Raw genomic sequence first — 24215 nt, 5'->3', positions numbered from 1 at the left:
TTAGCGGTTAATTTAGTGAGTTGGAGAAATGTAAAATATTAATGAATTACTTAATGCAGAAAATGCATCAATAGAGCAGGATTACGTGCCAACAATCCACATGATAGGCACACTGTTGCTGATATTCTTGTATAAATAGCAATCTATAAATATAAGCAATTAAAGTCAGTAAGAGGACTGGATTAAAGAGCAGTCTTATCACATCAACTGGGCAACTGTTTTTTTTCTCAATTCACTTGGGTAATAAAGCAAGGCTTTTACTACTTTTTTCTTGTGAAGGTCAATGGTGTTATTATTTTCCATGACAAAAAAGATCTTCAGGCAAAGTCATTATTATGAAACCTTGACAAAGCACAATAGAGTAGTATAATTTCAACTTTTTGTACTGTATTTCATGGATGAAGCAAAATACAACCAGAACCACGGGGTGGATGGATCGACGCAGCATTTAAAAGGCAGGTTAGTAAGTATATATTTATTTCTATTTTCTCCTCCCTTTGAAGTGAGTGCTCAAAGCCTAATTTCAATCGTCCCTCAAACCTTTGGTAAGAGTCCTGATAAAAGTATAGTCTTGAATATAAATAGGACTCGACATAATGCACTATTCATGGAGGTCGGAAAATGCTGGATTGTTCTTTTCTATATTTGACTATTCTATCAGCAGAAGGGATTTGTTAAGCAAGTTAATTTGCGCCAAAGAAAAGTATAAACGGGGCATTTAAGTTAACCTCACAGACCTCACATGAAAAACACTGTCCGTGTTTTTCTCCTTGAGTAATTATTCTGTTCAAATAGCATATATTTCTCTCCAGGCAGAGAGTGCTTGGGCTGAATGGATGCTGCCACTGCATAATGGTCCTCAGACGTTTGTTTCCTAGGCAACGTGGGGAGGGCATGTGGAGAGAGAGGTATAAAAACACTGGCAGCGCCTCTCTGAGTCTTACTCCGAGGTAAATGCACTCGCTGTCAACACAGAGAGCCTCAGAGAACTTGCAACACACTTTCTCTCCCTATTAGTCACCTTCTTTCTCGGCTTGTTTGAAGGCTGAGCTCCACATCAAGAATGATGCGACCGAAAGATTTACGCCAGGGCTCTGGCACCAAGACCTTCCTAGATGCCATGCACGGTGGTAAAGTACACCTGGCACGCTTTATCCTGGACGCCTTGGACGGACGCATCATCAACTCTAAGACAGAAAACAGCCGCACCCCGCTCATGTACGCTGTTTGCCTGCAAGACCCTGGGACCAGGGCCAAGTTTACCCGTCTGCTGCTGGAAAAAGGGGCAGATGTCAACTGCCAAGATGAGGACTGTCGTACGGCCCTGAGCCTTGCCTGTGAAATGGGTCACCTGGACGTGGTCAAGCTTCTAGTGCAGTTCAATGCTGACCCGGATGTCTCTGACGCCTGGGGTAACAGCGCTCTGATGTATGCTGCCTATTCTGGGCACAGCCAGGTTCTGGAGTTCCTGGTCCGGGCTTTCAAAAGATTGGGACTAAGGCTGGACAGAACCAACAATGCTGGTCACTCAGCCATCGAGGTGGCCAACTTCTTCGGACACAACCACTGTGTGCAGATTCTGAACTTTCCATGCAGGAGGGGTGCTGGTACAGATGATCCTCTCGGTGATTCGGGTACCACTGGTGAAGGAGAGTGCCGGCTGCCCAACAGGCTCCCCAGACACGTTCTGGAGAGGTTCTCCAAGCAGCTGAATAACAATGAAGACCAACTGCCCGGTGTATTTCAGAGACAGCTGAAGATTGGAGACAGCAGCAGCAGGCTGTGGAACCGTTTCAGATGTCCCAGGAGCCAGTCTCAAGAGGACAACCATCGCCACAGCTGGGCTCTGCCTCCTCAGATAGAGAAAAGCCAGACTGAGGGGGATCACAGCGTTCTCTTCACTGCCAAACAACTGCAAAACGTCCACCTTAGAGAGGTAAGAGAGGCTAAAACACTGAACCCTCTGCCTAAACCAAGCCAGAAAGATGTCAGCCGAGATAATGGACTCCAAGAGCAAACACCACTAAGTTTTCCTCTCTGGGGAAAAGCAAAGTCTTTTAACCTGGATCTCCTGAGCACCAGAAAGCAGTCCTATCAGGGTGACGTGCGTGACATGAGCCTGTCAGCCAGCAAATTAAAGAGAGCCTCGCTACAGGATGAGAGATGCCTGATAGACAAGATTGAATGTCAAGGGAACACCCGGGGCCTGACAAACGATGCTGACAAAACTGTCTCAATGCCAAAACCTCTTTTAAACGGCAAGAGCCAGCCTGCGAGAGCACTCGAGGAGAATGTCAAATCACAGAAAGAAGAGGCAAATGACATAGCTTCATCAAGCAGAAGAGAGCAGAAGAGGGGAAGCTTTGGCCCGACCGGCAGACACAACAAACTGCTGTTTGCCAGAGGGGAGATAGAGTCGGGGAAGATCCCAAACCGTACACCGGGATTCATGGGTCTGGGGACCAGACTGCTGCGTCGATTTACTGCACCAGAGTTTATGAGGATGGTGATAGACTGTTCGTCAAGCTCCTCAAATGGCCGAGGGCGGATGTCCCGCTCTGAAACCTTCCCTCTCTCTCACACACATCAGCAGGTCAACAGCCAGCCGAGCGTCGACAGCATCAGTGGAGTGAAGTGTGAGTTTGAAAGCTGCTCATCTCAGTCTGCCCTCGATTAGAAAAAGGACAATGTCTAGTAACATAAACGGCTGGTGGGGAAATTTTTACAGCACTTAAATTTATTCTGACAATGCAGTTTGATTGCTTGATGATATATTCTATTTATTAAGAGGAATAATCTTTTGCTTATGTTGCAGTTTATCAGATTTTTCAATGTTTATCAATAATAAAAATTTTAAACAAAAGCTAATTGTTCAGTTGCATACAATTTTGGTATTCTATATTTGAAATAATTTATAAATGAACATAATATCCATCTGTGAGCTACTGAAAATAATTATTTTGTTTTACATTTAAGATTTATATTGTATGGAATTAAATGTATTTGATATTGCTTTTGTGTTTTCAAGAAAAAAATCTATGTATTTTGCTTAAAGATATTCATTAACCGTGCACTGTATGATTCATGCTGAATACCTAATAAATACGTTAAAACACCAGCCCCTCAACCTGTATTCATGCATTGTGTACGTACATGAATGAGGATGAAATAAATTCCGATTCAATATGCATCATTTATTGATTTATACAAAATTAAAATGTGTAATTCTCTTTTTCGTGAATGATCCACACAGAGATAGAAATACATGAAACATGTCAACATGTATCCGTGTCAGAATACAAAGACTATGTGCAAAGTGTTTCTCAGCAGGTGGACGTCCTGCAGCATCACATGCCAGGCCTGTGTGCTTTATCTAGGCAAACAAATGCAAATACAGTCATACACATCTTGTTGAGGAGCAACACACACATCTTAGTGGTTTTTTAAAAAGTCTGTCACAATACAAAGAGGGTTGTATCAGAAGCAAACACTGAGATGTCACCTCACACACATCCATGTGCCCATGTGCTCAAACACACATGCACACATACATACAACTATACACTCACATTTTCAGTAAAGAAAAGTAAAATTTTAAATTCGTCTCATATAATTTACTACAGTAGATCAGCAGGTATAAGGTATACCTAATACTCAGCATTTTTATTTACATTATTAATTCATCTGCTTATGTTTCAAGTCCATACTTAATAATGAAACCTTATTTGCAACTTCACATCATACAAACAACCCACAACACCTTTTGGAAATAAAGAATAAATATGAAAAAGAGGAATATGGTACTGGTGATTTTCCAATAGCCCAATAGTAGCAGCTGGGCTTTTATCTACCCATTTATTATGCTAATAAAGGAGAATTGTCTTTCACATCCCAGTTTGGTACATATTCAAGCATTCACATCAGGCCAGGTGTGCCTCCATTTGGCCATGCAAAGAGTCTACTGTCAGTGTGTAAGTGTACTGACCGGGTTGTTGTCCACAACAGGGAGTGTGAGTATGCAGAGGTAACTTTAACTTTCCTTAATAATGTCACAATGAGCTACTGTGGTTTGCCTAACACCAGCTTTACATGGCTACCAATAATGCCCACTATGAACACTATAAAGGATCTTTAGAGTAGCATGTGTTCATTACATAGAGTTAGATGGAATATTGATTTTTGCTATCAGCACCATGTTGTGTTGTGTTGAATCCCACTGAATGTTACAGGAAGCCAATCAATAATCGGACTGAACCGAGTTGAGAGGTGAAGAACTGCATGCTGCCTTTATCTCACTCCTAAAGTGCTTCTCTTCATGCCCGAGACCATGCGGTGTCTGTCAACCAAACTTCCCGTCCTGCTACCATCACTCTGGCAGCAACACGCTGTCTGGGTCTGCTTCTCTGCAGCTGATCGCCCGTTGGCTTGGGTGCTAGAGGAGTGGGAACCCGGTGCTGGTCCTCGTCTGCGGCCTGGACAGGTCAGACTGAAGGTGGGTGGTGGGGAGCGGGAGCCCCAGAGGGTCAGCAACGGGACATGCGTTTGCGGTACTGCTCCACCAGTGGGACCAGGCACTGAGGTGAGCCACTCTGCAGCAGGAAGGGGTGCTCTAGCAGGTCAGTGGCGCTGGCCCGCTCTAGGGGGTCCCGAGTCAGCATACGGTCCAGGAAGTCTTTTAAAACTGGGGAGACCTGGACCAGAGTACATATATTTTAACTTCATTAAATCCTTGCAGCATTTTTCTGATCCTTATATGATATCTGGTATGATATGTGCTTGTAGTTTCTCCTGTTTAATTTAATGTGTAATATGACTGTATTGTTATGTGATTAGTACAGTGTTTCATGCTTTTTGTTGCGGGGCGACACCAGGGTCACTTTAGAGGTTTGGTGGTTACCTTGTTCACAAGGTACACCTTCATAGAAAGAATACGTCTGTCTGTCCTCATACCTGGCTAACATTTCGTACAGTAGGAGCCGGCTCATCCCTCAGCCTCTTCATCGCTGCTACAGGGGTTTCACTGAAGTACGGGGGCTCTCCGTCCACCATCTCTACCACCATGATACCCATAGACCAAACATCCACCTGGTGCACCATCACACAAACGTCAAAATTATGTAACAGATTTCATGGCACAGATTGTCACTGTTGGCATTTACGCTACATGACAGTGATCAACACTGTTTTCTTCAGCGTGAATCCATTTGAATGTGTGCCTCCTCACCTCAGTGCCATATGGTGATTTGGAGATGACCTCAGGAGCCATCCAATAGGGTGTCCCCACTAGAGACTTCCTCTTAGGGATGTCCTTACTGATCTGGGCGCAGAAGCCAAAGTCTGAAAGCTTGACCTGTGAGGAAAAGAGAAAAAAATGTACTATAAAGATAGTGAGAAAGAGAGATAGCAAGCAAGAAAGAAAGAATGAAAGATATCATACCCGTCCGTCTAATGTGAGTAGTATAGAGTCACTCTTGATGTCTCTGTGGATGACTCCCTGTGAATGGAGATAGGCCAGGGCTTGCAGAACAGCTTCACACACTGTGGCAATCTGCTCTTCACTCAGTCTGCAGGATAACACACACACACACACACACACAAGTTTACACACACATACTGAAACAGATTTTTCATTAACATTTCACACTTTTCCATTACGAGTTGCGACAAATCAACAGCTGAGAAAGTTGATGTTCATGATTCACCACACATTAAAGCCAACGATAAAGAGTGCAGGGTTCAAAACAACAACTCCCACACAGCGAAATGACCCACAAAACATGTTTCATTCCTCTACAGCGTCAATGTGGCTTTGATATTTTACAAGTGCAACATAAAGACATAAGCACCAGGTGACAAATATCCATTTTCACAGTAAGCAAGGTCAGTAGCCCACTGAAAACAACACAAGTAACACAAGGTAACAATTTCCTAACAGAGTGTTGTATTCTCCAACACATGATTCTCGTCATATTTAAATGACATATTTATATCCAAGAGGAGACTTCCTGCATTAATATAGAAGTAGCAGAGGACTCTTATTCTTGATTGTTCTGACAATATACTGATTATCTTTTAGTTTGACGAACAGTGGTGGTGACAGTTGGCTCATTTTATGTCATCTGGCTTGAGAGAAATTGTTTCATCCTTTTTGTGTCAAGAGATTTAACCTTGAGGTCATCCAACCGAGATTGAGCCAACCATCTGCTAATAATATAAAATACATTGACAGCTCAGAGCAAATACACCAAGACAAAAGTCAACTTCCCCCTCCTGGTCGATATGTTTTCCTTATTTTTCATTTATGCACTATTGAACAATGTGACAACATCAGGAAATCAAATTTCCATCCAAAGTTGACCTTCCACATGGCATCTAAACATGCACATATTTGATTATGTGATTGAATTATTACTTTTCCGAAGAGAAAAGCAGCTGGCTTGGAGTGAAGACAGGAGGCTGAATGGCAGTCTTTGTCAGCCTTTATGCTGCTAGGATCAACGCTGATCACTCACCAGTCAATACCACACTGCCACCTTGTGGTTGATTTAGTTATTAAAGATGATATCATAACTAAAGTGAATACAACAATTCAGCTAAGATAATTTCTTGGCAGTGCTCATACCTGGTTTCAGACACAATGTTGGTCAGTGCTCCACCCTGCAAATACTCCATGATAACCCACAGCTCCTCCTCCACCAGAGCTGACTTGAACATCTCCACCACATTCCTGTGCTGATAGTCCCTCATGATGACCACCTGCGGCACAAAACATTCACGTTAGAACCAAGATGTTTAGACACATAACCAATAATGTGGCCACAGTGTGGTTCTCTAATTTTAAAGGGGTACTTAAGTAATTTAGTGAAGCAATTTCCATAAATTGTGAGAGACAGTTTCAAAAACAAATGGTCAAAATTGGCGCTGCAGAAGCCAAGATATCCTGACTTCTTCTTTAGTATGGATCAGGCTCTAACTACTCAACTCAATAGTGTCTTTCATTAGAGATGCTGCCTGGCAAAAACCCATGTCTTTCAGTGTCTCCAAGCTGAAGCCAAAATAACCCTCCGGAGCCACAGAAGACATTATAGATCAGTTTTTATAGGCTGAGTTGTATTTCCAATGATGAGCAAACTGAACTTCTTGTGCGAAATTAAAGATGTTCCCTTAAGTAAGTATTCAAGGAAAGTTCCTGGTCATTTAAACCTGGCACATTTCCCATAAATATGGCTCTTATGACTCTATGGGCCGTGCTAATTTTGAACTCACCACCTCCGTTGTACAGATTCAGGACAAGGGCTCATGCAAAACTTCCTAATAACTGCTACTACAATTTAATAGTAATCTGACCGAGCAAAAGTAAACAAAAAAAAGTAGCTAGAACATCCATTTTGATGAGGGATCTACATCCGGAACAACTTGCTGACTCACCTATCCAGCCAGCATATTTGTCGCTGGATGCAGGTTTTTGGTTACATGTGTAAACAAAAAATCTCATTCACAGTCAAACTCTGAGACAAACAGTTAAAATGATTTATGTTGAAATCACATTTATCTGGAAAGCTGTAGAAGGCAGCTTGTCCTGATAAACAATGCGCAGTCTAAATCTTTAGAACAAAAGTGGTGAGTGCAAAGTTAGCATAACCCACAGAGCCACATATTTATGGGAAATATGCCTGGTTGAAATAAAACAGAATTATCCTATATGCCAGACTGCAAAGAACAGCAAGCTTGAATCCTCTTTTTTTCTATAACCTTGAATGTCTTGTGTGTTGGTGATTTGTACCTCATTAAAGAGCAGCTCTCTCCTCTGCTGCCGCCGCAAGTCCATCATCTTCACTGCCACCTGTCTGCCACTGTGCTTCTCTGTAGCAATACACACCACCCCTGTCGAGCCCTCCCCAATCTTCACAAAGTTCTCCAGGTAAGAACGTGGATCGCCCTTGTCTACCACCATCTGCAGGGCCGCCTTGAACTGTTCATGGGTCACCTTGGGAGGGTCTGGTGGTGGTCTGGGTGAAGGATGTTGTGGGGGTCGGAAGGCAGGGGAGCAGGTGCCTGGAGGACTGGTGGCAAGTGAGCCAGTAGGAGAGGGTCGAGGTTGGGAAGGGCTGTCTTGCCGGGGGTAGGGAGGATTTGGGCATCCAGAGTGTCTGAGGAATGGGTCAGGTCCGTTGGGCCTCAGTCCCATGTTAGGAGACAAACCCAGCGTGTAGCTTGCTGAGGAGCGGACGGACCGCTGAGGTCTGATGCCGCCCACAAGAGGACTGCTGTTTACAGTGGGCAGGAAGCTGGAGTGGTACCTCACTGCCGACTCTGCCTGCACGATAAGAGAAAAAGGGTGAGGAACTTTAAGAGAGAGAGCTAGAAGAGAGTTGGCAGTCTGCCGCGGGTTCAAGACCTGCATTAAAAGTGAATGTAAATCACATTGTTCACTCTCGCTCTGCATCCATTTCACCTGATATGACCGATGTAAAGATGTTGCTATGTGGCCCCAAGTGTTTTGCTGAGATCTTGCCAAACACACAATTTCTCAACTTTTACAACCCCACTGGCACTTTAAATCCACATTTCATATTTTAATACCAAAATTAAATAAAATACTCAAACCCCACTTTAATCACTTTTAGTATGAAGCCAATCAGTATGCTGCCTGATTAAAGTTTCCACTACCTAAGCAGGAAAAGGATCCCCTATAATTTCTTGACAAAATGGATTCAGAAGTCAGGCAAAAACATGCAGAGTACTAATAATATGATGTGCATAGCATTAGAAGAAATATGCATATATTGTGTGAATATCAGTGATGTCAGACTTACTTGCAGGTCATAAGATGAGAACGGCCTCCCAGGGCTATTCTGAGGGTGCATGTACATTGGTAGGTTAGGCCGCAGCTCTGTGGTGACTGTCGCTTGATCTCCATGGGGCTGCTGTATAGTCATTGCTGGGCTGTAAAAACAAGCTATAGGTCTCTGACTTGGTGGCATTCCCCTGGGTAGCTGGAAATCTCTCTTCCATATCACTCTCTCCTGAGGGCTGCCCACCTCACCACTCATATAAGCTCCGTGACTTAGCACTGGGATGTTCTGAGGATGAGCCGGTTGCGAGGGTCCCTCCAGGGAGCTTACACCGACTTCATAGGTGGACTTAGCCTTTGGTAAGATCCCGTTGGGCTGCAGAGTGATGCTTTTCTTCATGCCCAAGTAGGGTGTGTTGGTTTCACTGTGGATGTTCCTGGCCTTGTCCCTCCACTGGTCTTGACCGTCCTCATCGTCTTCGTCATCCTGGGTCAGGCCTTCATACTGATAAGTGTCTCCCTCGTTCACTTCCCCCAGCCTTCCGAGAGACTGGGCCCTCTTCCTTGCTGAGGGGCTGCTCTTCCTCAAAGAGTTGGAGCTGGTCACAGACAGACGGCTCATATCATTGATCATGGCCACGATGTAGTCTCCGTGACCGATCATACTCCCACGCACAATGGTCTGAAGAAAGAGGAGAGGCGTTCATCTTTATCATACTGTACATGCATAGAAGAGTGAAAGAAATAATGAGGGTGAAGTAATCATTGCTCAGAGGCAAGTTAAATTTAGATTTGCGAATCTGTAAAGGACATCTTTGTCAAAAACAGTGACTTATATCATTTCCCCAGTAGCTTATTCTGACAATACACTGACAAATATACCAAGCAAATGTTTCAAGAGACAAACTGCTTAGACAGCTCCTCTACAACTCTTCTGCCATATGTTGCAAAAGTTAGATATTATAGATAACAGTTTATATGACCTTTTACATGGTATGCATAGTTAGCAGGCACGCAAAGGCAAAGATCCTAAACTTGCCCTGACATAAAGTGATCAAACTTAAGATCTCTTGCCAGAATAGTGTTAGTGTTGCAACTGTAAGAGAGAGAGCATGGTGACTCATTAGTCACTCTCAGGATAGAGTCATGTTCAGTTCACAGCCAGTCAACAGCCTCTCCTGTTTCTCTGGTTCGGTGCTATTACATCTGCACAGGGGGTAGAGGTCAGATGACATTTCACCTACAACAGCACCTCTTGCAGAGGAGAGAGAAAGACAGGTGATAATGGCCTTGGTGAGATATCCTATTTTAGTCGATGCTATATAATAATAGTTTGAATTTTGGCATCATTTCAGATATCACATCACAGTTTCCTCTTTTCCTGTCAACGTCTGAGCAATCATCTGAAATGTATTGCATTTTCATGCGTATGTTTTGTTTACTGCATTGTGGGAAACACCACACTCATCTTGATGACGCTATTAAGACCATAAACCTGACCTAAATGCTGACTAGTGGTTCTTGTATCGAGCAGCACTGATAACGTCAGGGCATTAAGGAAATGTTGGTGTTTTCTCTGTTTCTTCTTTTTTTTGGGAGGGTCACAAACAGCATCGACACTATGCTCCGTGAAGCGTAGAAATCCTTAGATTTGCAGCCTTTATCACTCACTAGCATTTCCTCTGCTGTACCTGCATTTTTTATCCCTTCTGCTTGACATCTGTGGGAAGGCACCATGGACTGTTATTAATTGCCTGCATGGAGTAATAAATCTTGTGGCCCCTCTGAGTATTCAACATTGTACAGTCAGTGTACACAGCAGGGTCATTAGCCAAGCCCCACGATAGATAAGAAAGCAAAAAGATGGGGAGCGGAGTGCGCCTTCTTTCTACGTTGTCATCAGAGGATTATGGCATTTTCTGAGACAGCAGGATCTCTCTGCGGCACCGTCAGACTTTTCTGCATCAATAAAACTAGCAGCATATGTTTATGCATCAGTATCTCTGAGATTAAACTTTTAGCGTGATTAGTGCTAAGTAAGGACAGTGGATCAATAAAGAGTTGAATGGAAGGCATGGTGTACCTTCTTTGGCCTGAGCTCCACCTCTGTGATCCTGGAAGGGTCGACCATGGGTTTGGGCCTGCGCAGGTTCTCTATCAGGCTTTGCCATTGGGTTGGCAGGCCCACAAAGCAACCGTGTTTGGCGTCAAATGAGGTGTGAACACGGTGTTCAAAATTCTTGGGCGCTGATATCTCAGGCCTCTTCTTTTTCTTCTTGCGAAACATCCTCAGGTCCACGAGGGTGACAGCTTGCCAACTTCAAAATGTCCCTGTAGAAAAAACGTATTCGGCCTTTAATAAACTGCACTTAACATTACATACAGCACATGTTCATGTAACTGTAATCTTAACATTTGAATATAAGCAAATCTTCCGCAGTCATCTAAAAGATGTTGCCACTGACACTTTCCTTTGCTATCTATTCTTTGACCAGCTGTATTCAAATAAAATCCGACAACTGATGATCCTTCCACGTGGGAGAAAGTATTCAAATGTCTAATCTAAAAGCTGCTCCACGTCTGGGATGTGTAGGTCCCATGCTGCCATACTGGCGGCTACATGCTTGTGACTCTGAGAATGACTGTAAGCACGTGTAATGAAGGATAGCTGGTCAATTAAGGCTTATTCATTCCCTGTGCCATTTCACTGATGAGCATGTGGCCGTGCTGGCCAGTGCCAACAGGCTTTCCGTGCATTCATAGGACAAGGAGTACAACGCACAGACACAAACACACACTCATGCACACACACATTTATACAAACCTAAACATACTATGGCAGGCTGTCCTTCATAAACCATTTATAACCCTCACATATCCCGTCCTAATTAGTAGCTTGTGTGCCATTGATTGTACAGGGTAACCACTTAATCCTTGGATGGATGGTCCCATGTTTGGCAAGCAACTAACTCGGGTTAACTGTATATTAAGCTTTATTTTCCATTCAAGTGTAGGGAAATAATTATATTTCATACATCTCATTTCCCCAGCTGCACAGCTGCACTGGGAGATAATCACTCAAATTTAAGTCTTATGATTAGTATTATTACTGTTGTACCGTATAGCTCACAGTATGAAGGACTTTCTGGCTAGTCATGCTAGCAGCGTAGCTGCAGGGATGACAGCGGTGGTTAGTCGTTCCACGACAGGACTTGAGAGAAGATGACAAGTGATGTAATGAGCTGCAACAACATGGAATAACATGTTGCTGCTACATTTTGCTGCATATTTTATGTTAGTGGTCTGGTACATCATACACAACAAAGTGGTTGGAATACAGGGAATGTTGGAGAACACATCTACACATCTAATGTCACTGTAATGTCACCCACTGTATAACTGTGGCTATGGCTGGGAGTAAAGTTTTGCTTTTTAGTAGTGCTAGGGGCTAGAAATGTCGGTCTGTTGGTTCACCACTCGATCCAAACTCAAATATCTTGACAACCATTCAACCATGAAATTTGGTACAGATGTACAAGGTCACAAGAGGATCACTCTGGCTTTTCTGCTAATGCTACCAGGGGGTTAAAGTTTTCCCTTTTTATGTGGAAGAGATCAATGGATTGGCAAAAAAAAAAAAGACTGTCGATACATTCATTCACATTTGACTTTTCCTCTAGTGTCATCATGAGGTTGCCATTTTTGTTTTTAGTGAAATGTGTTGACAACTACAAGAAGGATTGTCATGAAATTTGAAACATTCATTCATAGTCCCCAGAGGATATGGTGACCATATTTCCAAAACCACAAACCAGGATGCTTAAGGGTACTGCACATTCACACATGCACACATGCATGTGCTTATGCATTGTACCAAACGTGTTTTTATTTCACGAAGTGCTTACACACCCACTGAGCACCTTTAAACACCATTGTTGCCATACATGCAGCATTTTTGTTCTTCTGGGTTCTTCACAAATAAGCAAGCATTACGTTTGACCTGGGACACCCAGCTTGAAACCGGGACAATACCAGACAAACCTGGACAATCCCACACAAACTGGGACAGATCGGGACACCGCACAAGAGGAAGAATTGTAAAAACTTTAATGCCCTACTCTTTTATCCAGCGCAATCGTTGAAATAGTGCTCAACCAAAGACAAAAAAGAGAGAGCTGCGGTGTGTGTGTGGCAAAGGCAGAAAAATGTAACAAGGTTTGAACACCAAAATACAGTTTTTAATGTGAAAAGGAGAAAACAATAGACACACATTTCATATGCTTTCATAAGTGTGTAATAGTTTAATGTAATAACTTTTTAGCTACCTGTTGTCAGACATGTCTAGCTAATTATTAATGATTCTAATATTCTAATATTTATTATTACACTAGCATGATTATATACACTTCATCTTGACTGTTTTTGCAGGATGTAAAACTTAAAGGTGGTGTATGTGAGGCCTACAAGATGCCCCTAGAATATCAGATAAAATCCCCCATCATGCACTGTGAAATAGTGGGAGTTGAGTAAATGAGTTTTGCAGTCGTCTGCAGCTCAGCGGGCGATCGAGCTAGCAGCCTCTACTCTCTCTACCTCAGTCCTCAGACCAGCACGGCTCTAACCGGCATTGGCGACGCCTGTTATGAGCTGTATCTGTGACTACCACTCTACCGCTTACTCGCCGCATCACCAGAGGTTAGAAGGAGGTCAGGCCCACTGGTCACATCAGCTAAACCTGCCTCATAACAGGGAGGTGGGGTAGTAAGGATGAGACACAGAGAGAGGAGGGGGAGCATGTTGCCCTCCAAGGGTAATTCAATCACAAGGCTAATATGCTAAGTGTTGCATAAGCGCATCACTCTGTGCTCTTCCTATGTACACAATGTGGTGCTGGGAAGGACTTTAATTCTCTCCGACAGGGACATTATGGTGTGAGGGCTCTCAGGGGGTGGGAAAAGAAGAGTTGGGGCCAAGATTACAGTCAGACCTGGATGTATTAGAGAGACAGGCACCCAGTTTCCTCCCCTCAGACACAGAGAGGCTTTTAACCACCAATTGTGGTCGGTTTTTGGGTAACGAATGCCTGAGAAAACAAGCTACAAAACAGAAGAGATTGTGATCTCTGTTATGTTTTTCTTTCCCCACTGACTAAGAGACTATCTGCTTAGATGGCTGTTCAATGTGCAGATGTTGGCATCGCCTGAACAAATATTTACACACAGCGCTCATGTATCCTTTTACAAACAGATCAATCAATATTTACTCATGAGTCAAATGCAAACTGCTACAGTCCTCCACTGCCAGCAATAATGGGGTGGTACGAGCACAAATAGGATGGCCGCTTTGTGTGGTACTTTATCAAGATTCATCAGTTCAAAGCAACAGAGAGCAGAACATTTCCCAGTATTCATTATTCATTCTGTTCGCCTTTGAAGACTCTGGAAATACAAACTAACCACTGTAATATCAGAGGCAAGTAAAAACACACACACATACACTCTGTTAATTCATGCCCGGGCAAAATGAATTGAAAAGTTGATGCAATTATTGATTTACAAGCTTTAATCACATGCAACTGGCCTTATATTGACCTCTCTGACTCCATCAAGCTTATGACTGTCTTGATAACAATATGCTATTGATTTCTAAGTCTGTCATATATTACGTATGCATAGAGCTGAACTTGCATAGTGCATAATCACGCTTTCTGGTCACATCCCATATAAACTGCAGGGACTTGACCCTCTGCCTCAGCGGCTTGTCTTGAATCTATCAAAGTGCTGAGGCAAAACTAAGCCAGCTGCTGTCAGGGATATGAAGAGCCAAAGAGGATGAGGTCACTCGGAAATTGTGCTACATTAGATATTTCCATTTCTACAATTGTGTTCAGAAGCAAAAAAAATTTAAATAGATCCAAATGCTGCATGACCTGAAAATCCACAAATCACAACACTGAGAAATAAAATCCCACTCACCGAAAATCACACGAGCATAAAGCAGTTTGTGGCAAGTCTGCTTGTGAAGTCTGACTCAACACAAACCTTCAAAAGAAGAATGATGGAGCATGCAAATTGTGTAAAACATGCAAATAGATCCCATTTTCTCTGCAGAATCACCACTTAATCACAGCAAAAGGCTCAAATGAAGGTCCAATCACAAATGAATAGAGCTTCTTCACCTGGCAGAGCGGCTCAGGGCCTCTTATGCCATGCAGAAACGCAACCAGGTGATCCATATGTTTCCCACAGACAACATGTCAGAAGAAGAAGAGGGCATGCTCGCATTCCTCTCATGTTCATCACCCCGAGCAGGAGTTGTGGATGAGTGGGAGGGGATTGAGAGATAAGAGAGAGAGATATTGGATTTGCTCGATGTTAGTGCTCCAAGCTCTGTTGAATGATTTTTTTTTTCCCCCTATTTGTCCTGATTTCTTTTTTGTTGGCATGCATGCATATAGCGAGTGTGCAGGTGACTGTGCTCGCAGGATTAGTATGGTGTTCAGTCCTTCACTGATCTAATTTTAGGACACATCATGTCCCCCCCCCCACCCATCCACCTCCCCCTCTCTAGCACCAGACGCATGTTTATTTTGTACAGGATTCATGTCAAATAGTGAGGTGAGGGTGGGAGACGATGGGAGTTGAGGTAATCCTCTTTTTGTGTTTGTCAATGTATATAGAGGCATAATCCAGCTACACTGAATTAACGGGAGCGACGTATATTTCATAGTGGCATAGATAGCATCAAGGACTTAACTGCTGTTTCTGGACTCTGCAGTGCAGTGTGGGGGGCTTAGAGATTGCTCTTCTATCAGCTTCATTATGATGACCGTTCTGCCCTTTGAGTGTAATGAGACTGCTTCACTGGTGATGTGGTGGTGAGGGAGGGGGGGGTCTTGGTTGGTCATCTTTTCCTTGTGTTTTGTAAAAACACACACACGTGCGCATGCGCACACACACGCCATCTGAGGACATGAAAAAGGTACATACATGCTGGACGTGACCGGACAGAACAATAGCAGTGTTTATGATTTATAAGTCACCTCTGTGCAGACACAGAAGGATTGTCAATAGGAGACTACGAGACCACGATGCATTCAATGACATGGAATGACACATTGCTGCCATGCATATTTCATGCTAGTGGTCTGACAAATCATGTGTGACAAAGCACTTGGAATAAAAGTGGCACACATCTACTGTCTCTGTAAAGTCGGCCCAGTGTGCAAATGTGGCTACAGCTAGTTGGTTGGCCAGTCTAAAATATCTCAACAACTACGTGAGACAATCATGGAGTATGAATCACGCTGATTTTTGGTGATCCCCTGATATTTCCTCTAGCAGCAGCACGAGATTCACATGAGGTTCTCCTCCTTACTGACAATTGTTGAAAAGATTTCCTTGAAATTTGCTACACAAATCCACTTTATCCCCTCTCATAATAATTTGGATGAATCCCCTGACTTTTCGTCCAATTAATCCTGAATTTATGACCTCCAGAACTTTGTGTTTTCTGCTAATTAGCAAATGTTAGAATACTAGCGTGCTGAACGAAAATGGCGATCATAATAAACATAATACCTGCTTAGTATCAGCATGTTAGCATTGTCATTGTGAGCATCTTAGCATGCTGACATAATCATTTAGCTCAAAGCACCACTGCGCCTAAGTAGAGCCTCACAGAACTGCTGGCATAGCTCTATGTTTTTAGTGTTGTTTGTAGTGTTGTTTATAGGTTAAATGTCTTTTAAATTATAATGATTAAAACTATTGCCTTTTATTAAACATTGCCCTGATAACAGGTGATAACCTCACAGGGCTGTTAGACACTTAATCTTGTAACGTAATTCAATGAAAATGCAGGATAAGCATGAAACCGAAGAAGCTATTCAGAATCACAGGAAGTTCAAGAGCTGAGAGAAAAGTACAGGTGAAGATGTGTGCCAATTATTTCTAAAGTGGTCAAGCAACTTTCTCAGCCCTCTCTGTATTTGTATCTCTAATAAAAGCTCTACTCAGGGGTGAGGACACAATGTAGAGCATACCCAAGGGCATGTGAAGTGAATGGACTAGTTTATAGTTTATGAAAAGTGAAGTTCCAAAGAAGGTAAAGGTGCCTGGAGTGTGCAAATTATGATAAAATGTCACAGTCGAATGATTATATCCATATTCTGCATTTACATTTCAGTTTGTAAAATATGACATTAAAGATGACCCATATTCACACAGAGACTTCATTGATAGTGACGTTTCTTGGGGTATTTCAAAATGTCACATAGCTCGCAGGGATGCGTCATGTGTAGTCTTTCACTTAAACCTCTTGTATGAAGTAGTGCAAGTTGGAAATTACTGCGACTCTGAGAAAGTAAAAAAAAAAATAAAAAAATCAAAGTCTGTCATTTTCTCGTGCGCTGAATGAGTAAGAAAAGGCCTCAGGATTTGGAAGTCCAACAATATGGGCTGTCAGTTCTTCAAGGGCAGACATGTGCGCAGGAGTGCACATCAGTCCTGTGTTAATATTGACAGGAGGAAACAAAAAATGAGAGGTCGAGACCAGGGGGGAGTGAGGGAGGGAAGGAGAGTCTGGACACTCAGATGTAGTGACAGCGAAGAGATGGAGAAGATGAAAGGGAAGAAAGCAAGAGCGTCGAAATGTGGAATAGACGGACGTAGATTTAAGTGTCCTGGAAAATTCATGTTTTTTTTGTCTAATTTAGTGGCACGGTGCTGTGGATGGCAGCCCTCTCCTGTCTGAGCATGTAACCTCTTTTCTCCATTATCTTGGGCAGCTTTTCTTTGCAGTAAACAAACCACAGCAAAGGGGATTTGAGGACAGTTGCATCAACAGTGCGCATACATCATTCTGTCAACTGACATATTGGCACTGATTCTTCCGGATGAGGAAACGGACAAGAAAACTACTTTGTTCTGTCCTGCGGCGAGGAGTGTGGACATAAATGCGCAGTAAAAGCCATAGTCTCTGTCTACTCCAAACACCTTAACATAATGACATTGTAAAAGCAACACTTCTAGTGTCCTGGGGCTTTTATGGGTTGTTCTATTGATGCTGACACATCACTAGGAAAACACACTCTTAACTCAGGAAGTATGCTCATCCATGCAGTGTAACAATATGTATACTAAGGGCTCGAGTCAGGAGAGTAGGAAAATGCAGCACTGACCAACACTCTGTTTAATTAAAGATCCTCTTGGCTCTCACAAGTGCTCTGAACAATTTGACGCTGTGCTGATAGAGACGTATGATCAGCGCAGACCAATGATACGAGCCCAACTCTTCTCTCTTGGGTCTAATTTATTGATGCGCCCGGCCTCAGTACAAGCTTTACTGTACACGCATGTGCTTATGAAAGCTTTGATTTATATTTTTTTAGCCCAGGCCTCAGCGTGTCTCTTCCAGGGACAAAGCACCAACCATTTTTAACTTGAGTTACCTTAATGGTATCAATCTGCACTGACTCTGCTGCCCTCCTCTGTCACCCAGCATGGGTGCTGTTCTAGCCCAGAGAGAGGAATCGTGGCATGCTGTCCTAATTTGGACTCAGAGTCTGTTTTAATCCTTAGTGCTTGGCATCTCATGGCCGGTGGCGACACTAAGCTGGTAATGCACACTGTCCTCTCCCTCCTTTCGGCTGACATTAACATGAGCATTCCCCCCCAAAAAACAATCACAAACACAGCAGGGCACTTGTCAGTGATCTGCTTCCTAGACCTGCGTGCTATCTTTTGTGCGTTTTTGTGAGAGGTCCCTATCACTTCCTGTCCTGTCAGTGTCCCCAGTACATGTACAAGAGAGTCTGTGCTGCCACTTTGTGTTGCACTGTGAGCCTGTAAGAGCGTGAAAGCAAGATGGGCGACATGAGACGGCCTCCAAAAAACAAAAAAACAAAAAAAAAAACGAACGACTTCAGAAGATACCGGAGAGTACACATCATCCTCAGTGAAGCAGATGTCCAGCTGTGTGTGTGTGCATGCACCAAAGAGACCTTCTCTGTCACCTCCTCTACCCTTTCCCTCCTCCTCCTTGAATATCAATGAGTAACTTGAGACACAAACACATGGTAGTTTAAGAATTGCAGGACCTCAGTTAGATCATCAGCAGACTTATGAAATAAGTCAAAGTCCTCTGTGTAGATACTGTAGTTACAGTAAATGTATGCATAACACTGGGTGCAGTCACAACTCCTAAGGGAAGTGCATGAATGTTATGATTCTGTCAATAAGGATGAGTGCAATGGCAATGCCAAAGCAGTGGACTAAAACTAAAATCTATAGACTTCTTTAAAACACCTTAGCCTTAAATTGATTCTCCCTGGGGATTTAGCGTCTGACAGACAGACTTTATGAAGCTGTTTTCAACAATAGAGGGCAGAATACTTGTTTAATATTTAAAATTCAGAGTCAAATAGAGAACAATTCAAACATCATCGTGTACGCTAATGCAACAACCCTCGTACAACAGGTTTTCTATTGATTACATCTACAGATTGGACGGAACAAAAATATGTCACATGCTAGTCTCCTCTCCTGTGCTTTGTTTTCCCACAGCATCCATCTGCTGAAGTGTGTACACACAGCAGCAGATTGAATCCTCATACACTGGTAGGACCAGAAAGATCACCTGAGAACTCCTACAGCCTACACGCAGACACACACTTGAATACACACAATGGTTAAAAGCAGGAAGCTTCTCTCCACAGTGCCCACGGTAATGGCACGGCCTTGTATGTAAGTGTGATCCATCTTGAGAAAGACAACATTTTAGGGATCCTTTTTCCTTGACACAGAGGTTGAGGACAGAAGCGGCAGAGACATGCAGAGAGAGAGTATGTGGGGGGATTTTTGGAGGAGGAGGGGTGAGCAGAAGGTGAAGGCTCCCCTTTTGAGATGCAGTCCATCACTGAATACATCCAGCAACCCTCTCTGTCTTCCCTTTTCCTCCCTTTCTCCATCACACCAGCACCTGGCTCCACTGCATTCTACTCACAGCCTCTCCAACACCTCCTTCTTCTTCCCTCCACCACGGCTGATGCCTACCGACGGCATACGCTAGCCTGCTCTTTATCAATGACGTTAAGCCTCCCCCCCAAACCCCCAGCTTACCCCACTCTCCTGGCCGTACGGAGAGGAAATGGGGGCTCTGGAGGGATAAATCATTGCTAGAAGAGGGGGGAAAAAAATCAGTCATCCCCCTTACCTTGCCGTCTAGTGAAGAGGAGAGCCTCTCTCCTCCAGGAAGGATTGGAAGCCAGGAGTGCGCACACACACACACACACACTTACATACACTATTATACACCGCTCACTCACATTCACACACACATGCACTCACACACGGACATACACGCTCCCTCTCTCTCCCTCTCTCTCTCTCTCTCTCGTACACACAACGACGAGGAGGGCTGGCTCTCAAGCGAGCACACACTGCAGGCTGCCGCTTGCCTGGGAAAGCCTGATGCGTTCCTCCCTCCAGGCAGAAGCACACACTGCCATCTCAAAGGTTCTTTGTTGGGGCTGATTCATCCCCGGCTCTGTGGCTGAGTGCTGGTCCGTGTAGCGGTGCCTGCTCCTGGGGACACAGGGTGACCGTACAAAGAAGGGACAAAGCCATGAAGAGGAAAGGCAGCATACAGGAGGAGAGAATATCACGGCCCCATACAGCTCCTTCCATCCCCCCCCTCTCCCTCTCCTTCTCTGGCTCGCTGTCTCTCTCTCTCATACACTCCCTCCCACCTCCTATTCCCTCTCTCTCTCTCTCTCTCTTCTCTCTCTCTTCTCTCTCTCTTTATCACTTCCTTTCTCCGCCTCCTCCCACTCCCTCATTGGGCTGCAAAAGAATTGATAGCAGCGCGTGTGTGTTGTGAGCATGTGTCTGTTTGTGTGTGTGTGTGTGTGTGTGTGTGTGTGTGTGTGTTTTTAGGCTGGTTTCCAGTGACTGTAAGGAGAGGAGAGGCTTGACTATACCTCATCACCTGGGATACCTTTCATCCACCCCGCCCTCCATCTCTCCCTCTATCTCCTTTACACGCAATGTGGGTGACATGAGAACACGAGGGTGCCGCGTTCACCCAGTGTGCTGCTGTTCAGTCAAATGCATTATCCATGGAATGACAGGGTCAGGGATGGCAGATGGCGGGAGGGGTTGTTGTATCTGTGTGTGGTAAAGATGAGGAAGGGGGGGGGGGGGGGGGTACATTGTGGAGCTATTTCTGTGAAGGGTGCAATCCTCATTCTCACAATCTCCTCTTTTTTTTTTTGGGAATCCATTGTGACCCAAAAATCAGCACAAGAAACTGAAGTTATAACACTGCCCTAGTCTAGCATCCTCATTATTTGACTGAAACATTCCTCTCTCTTTTCACCACAATCATTTCCTGAATAATTCATACAGCCGCTAAGACCAGACACAAAGCAGGAAAATGTATTAGGGTCAAGTCGTGCAGAAATTGCTGGCAGAGTGAGCCAGATTTGGGGCATACATGTAATACATGGCGTTTTGATATGACAGAGGCATAAAAAGGCCCCATAACAAGCTTAAATAATGATGTTCCTCCTAACACATCAAATAAGCTCAAGTGAATAAGGCTCCACTGAAGCAATCTGCATAACAATAACAGATTTGGCAGTTGGGGGTATAGCAGACATGACCCCTCCCTCTCTTTCACTCTTACTTGTCAGCATTATTGTCACAGATATTTATTGGCTTGGCTATATTTTACTGCCTCGCATGACTTATGTTCACGATTTTCTTTGGATTCAGAGCAGCGAACAGCAATAAAATGTGTCTTTATATGCAAAAAGTGGTGTTTATCTCAAAAAATGTTTCCTCAGACCATCTGCTGAGCCGTTTACGTACCCCACGCGTGTGTCTCTGCTCGACCAAAGGAAACTGGAAGGGTCAGAAGGTCAATTAATGAATCACTTCCATCTATTTTCATGACACGGTTTACTGAACTTGAACAAACTGAACTGAACAAATAAATACAGCAAATCTATATTCTTTAATACAGTGGTTAACTTTGCTAAAGAAGTTTCTGAATACTGTATTATTGATTAAGCAAGTAACGTTTAATTTGTAGGCACAAGAAAATTGGACTTTTCTGCTTTTTCATTTATTTAGGCAGCATTTAATTTATATGGTATAATATTAGTGTGCGAGTTAAATTAATACAAGATAAAATGTGTAAATATATATTTGTTCATATTTTTGTTCATTTTTCACTTTATTATTTTTACAATTAATTTTATTTGTTCTGCATGTGCACTGTATAGACGTTGTTTATTGTCTGTGTCTTAACAGGATTTATTTTATTTTATTTTATTGTCACTATGGAGAGACACTATAATGGAAACTAAGATTTCTGTTATCTCACCAGGGACTAAAGGGGTTTATTCATATGCATTTGACAGCTTAGTCAGACTTAATGATTTTGCTGAAACATCTCCTGAAACGCTGCTGACCCCCCATTTGGATAAAGAGTGCTAAAATAGCTTGTAATGTAAAAAAGGGCTTTACAGTGACAAGAGGAGTCTTAAACCACTGTGTCATTACAATGAAAGCCTGGGGACCATATACGTGACACTGCCTTAATTGTTAGCATTTCAATTCATTCTATTGTTTAGGATGAATCTGTAAGGATTACACCAGGGGTTATCAGGGTTCAGGCTATACAGCTATAACGAATATAATTTCTTGTCAAAACCCATTGACATTTCCAGATGACCTATAAATCCATTTTAATTCTGTAGGAGTGAGGCATCTACAGTAGACATCAAGACAAAGTCTGTGTCATCCTCCTGCTTGCTCACTAAGAGTTTTATATATGGAACCTCATTTCTGCCCAGAAAACATAAAAATGTCATAAAGATTATGCAAAATTATGAGGTAGTAAGTCAAAAGATCTGACTTACTAAGTCAAATGTATGATGTGGTGACAGGATAGTAAGTCAATGTTTTGATATATTATATATATACTTGAAATCACGAGACAGTAGGTCAAAAACATGGTGCAGTAATTCAAAATGACAAAATGAGGGGATAGTAACTCAAAATGATGAGATAGTATGTGAATATTTTGATAGAATTTTGATTTATTAGGTCAGTTTGGCAAAATTATTAAAGAAATAAGTCAAAAATAAGCAGTAGTAAGGCATAATTACAAAATATTGAGTCAAAATTCTGAAATAGTAAGCCATAATGATGGGATAGTGAGCCATAATTATGGGATGTTCATGGGATGGGAAGTCACAATTTTACTTTGAGTAAAGTTATTTCCATCATGACTAAGTGAGCTACTTTTTCCCACCCTAACATATTATATATAAGATGTGCTGCTGCACTTTTGAAGGCTAGTCTCTGGAAAATATCTTCTATCTGACTTCTAAGTGAGATACTCTGGAGACCTGTGCAAAGAACTTTCTGTGAACTGGTGCATGTAAATACAAACCGTATAAAGTAGGTTAAGAGATCTGACTGTAAAACATGGCACACACACACAGCCTGAGTGTTTTTGTCTCTTTTAAGAGTAACAGTGCAGGACAAAAGCTCTTCTCTGAGGGCCTGTCCAAAGCGCATTAAAGAAAGGTAGCCTGCTTGTACCATCTGTCCGCTGCAGAATCAGAGAAAGCTATGGATTTCCTGTCTGAGGTGCTATCGCAGTCACTGGCTGCTTGCTTTCATGGATGAGCATTTAATAATTCTTTCCAAACAGTGAGCCATAGAGGAAGCATTATGATGTGGTTATGCTGGCTTATTATGATGGGAGTGCATCACGTTGCCTATCATTTATCACTGAATTTCAGCTGCTCTCAGCGCTAAGCCAAAAAATTTTAAAGTAGACAGTTTGGGAACTCACCAGTGGAGAGGATCTTGGCTGCCAGTGTCATATTTCCAATACGGGATTAAAGTCTGTTCCTCCAGCGCTCCGTGCGCATGTAAAAAGCAGCGACACTCTTGTTTCATAGCACATCGGGATAGTGACCTCTTGGGGATACTCGAGGCTTGTGCTGCCCACCGCTGCAAAGGCTGAATTTTACTTGCTAATGAGCCAACCACCACCTATCTTCCAGCCATTCATCAAAGTCCTGCCCGGCGAGCTGCCTGTGTTTGAAGTACATCCCATCATCACAGTAGATTAGGTTTACTCCCACCACTTTAGTCAGCGGGCTTCTGGGTTAACCTCTCCTGGACCATGATTAACATTTGGGTCAGCTGAATGTGTGATTTAAGCACAGTGACAGTCATCAGTGAGGGAGTTAAATTAATGAATAAGAAGCAATACTTATGGCATTCATGTTTCTGTTTTTACTCATGCACACTGCAAAACTAAACTGCATTACAGTCGACATTAAATTGTTCTAGCCACCCATTAGTAATCCAAATACCACTACCAGGAATAAAATCCA

The 24215-nt window shown here is 43.0% G+C and overlaps 2 protein-coding genes across 4 annotated transcripts; one reads left to right on the top strand and one right to left on the bottom strand.

Annotated features, from left to right (window-relative positions):
- The first annotated feature begins 958 nt into the window (after positions 1-958).
- ankrd63 (ankyrin repeat domain 63) lies at positions 959-3108 on the top strand. The gene has a single exon (XM_010738279.2). The coding sequence runs from the start codon at positions 1064-1066 to the stop codon at positions 2675-2677; it is 1614 nt and encodes a 537-aa protein (XP_010736581.2). The 5' UTR covers positions 959-1063; the 3' UTR covers positions 2678-3108.
- Positions 3109-3181: 73 nt separating this feature from the next.
- Positions 3182-24144, bottom strand: pak6 (p21 (RAC1) activated kinase 6). Of its 3 annotated transcripts, XM_027274815.1 has the most exons (10): positions 23666-24144; positions 20009-20379; positions 10878-11125; positions 8817-9476; positions 7784-8317; positions 6623-6756; positions 5438-5564; positions 5225-5350; positions 4951-5085; positions 4524-4691 (listed from the first exon to the last, which is right to left on the bottom strand). In XM_027274815.1, exons 3-10 carry the CDS (start codon positions 11079-11081, stop codon positions 4524-4526), a joined length of 2088 nt encoding a protein of 695 aa, XP_027130616.1. In that variant the 5' UTR covers positions 11082-11125; positions 20009-20379; positions 23666-24144. The 3 variants fall into 3 exon arrangements, with proteins under 3 accessions (XP_010736579.2, XP_027130616.1, XP_019130693.1); XM_010738277.3 differs by lacking the exon at positions 23666-24144 and having other exon boundaries at positions 3182-4691; positions 20009-20544; XM_019275148.2 differs by lacking the exons at positions 20009-20379; positions 23666-24144 and adding an exon at positions 14973-15461.
- Positions 24145-24215: the final 71 nt, after the last annotated feature.

This window comes from Larimichthys crocea, chromosome XXIV, assembly GCF_000972845.2.
Source record: "Larimichthys crocea isolate SSNF chromosome XXIV, L_crocea_2.0, whole genome shotgun sequence".
NCBI lineage: Eukaryota > Metazoa > Chordata > Actinopteri > Sciaenidae > Larimichthys > Larimichthys crocea.
This window is presented reverse-complemented; position numbering and strand designations above follow the sequence as displayed.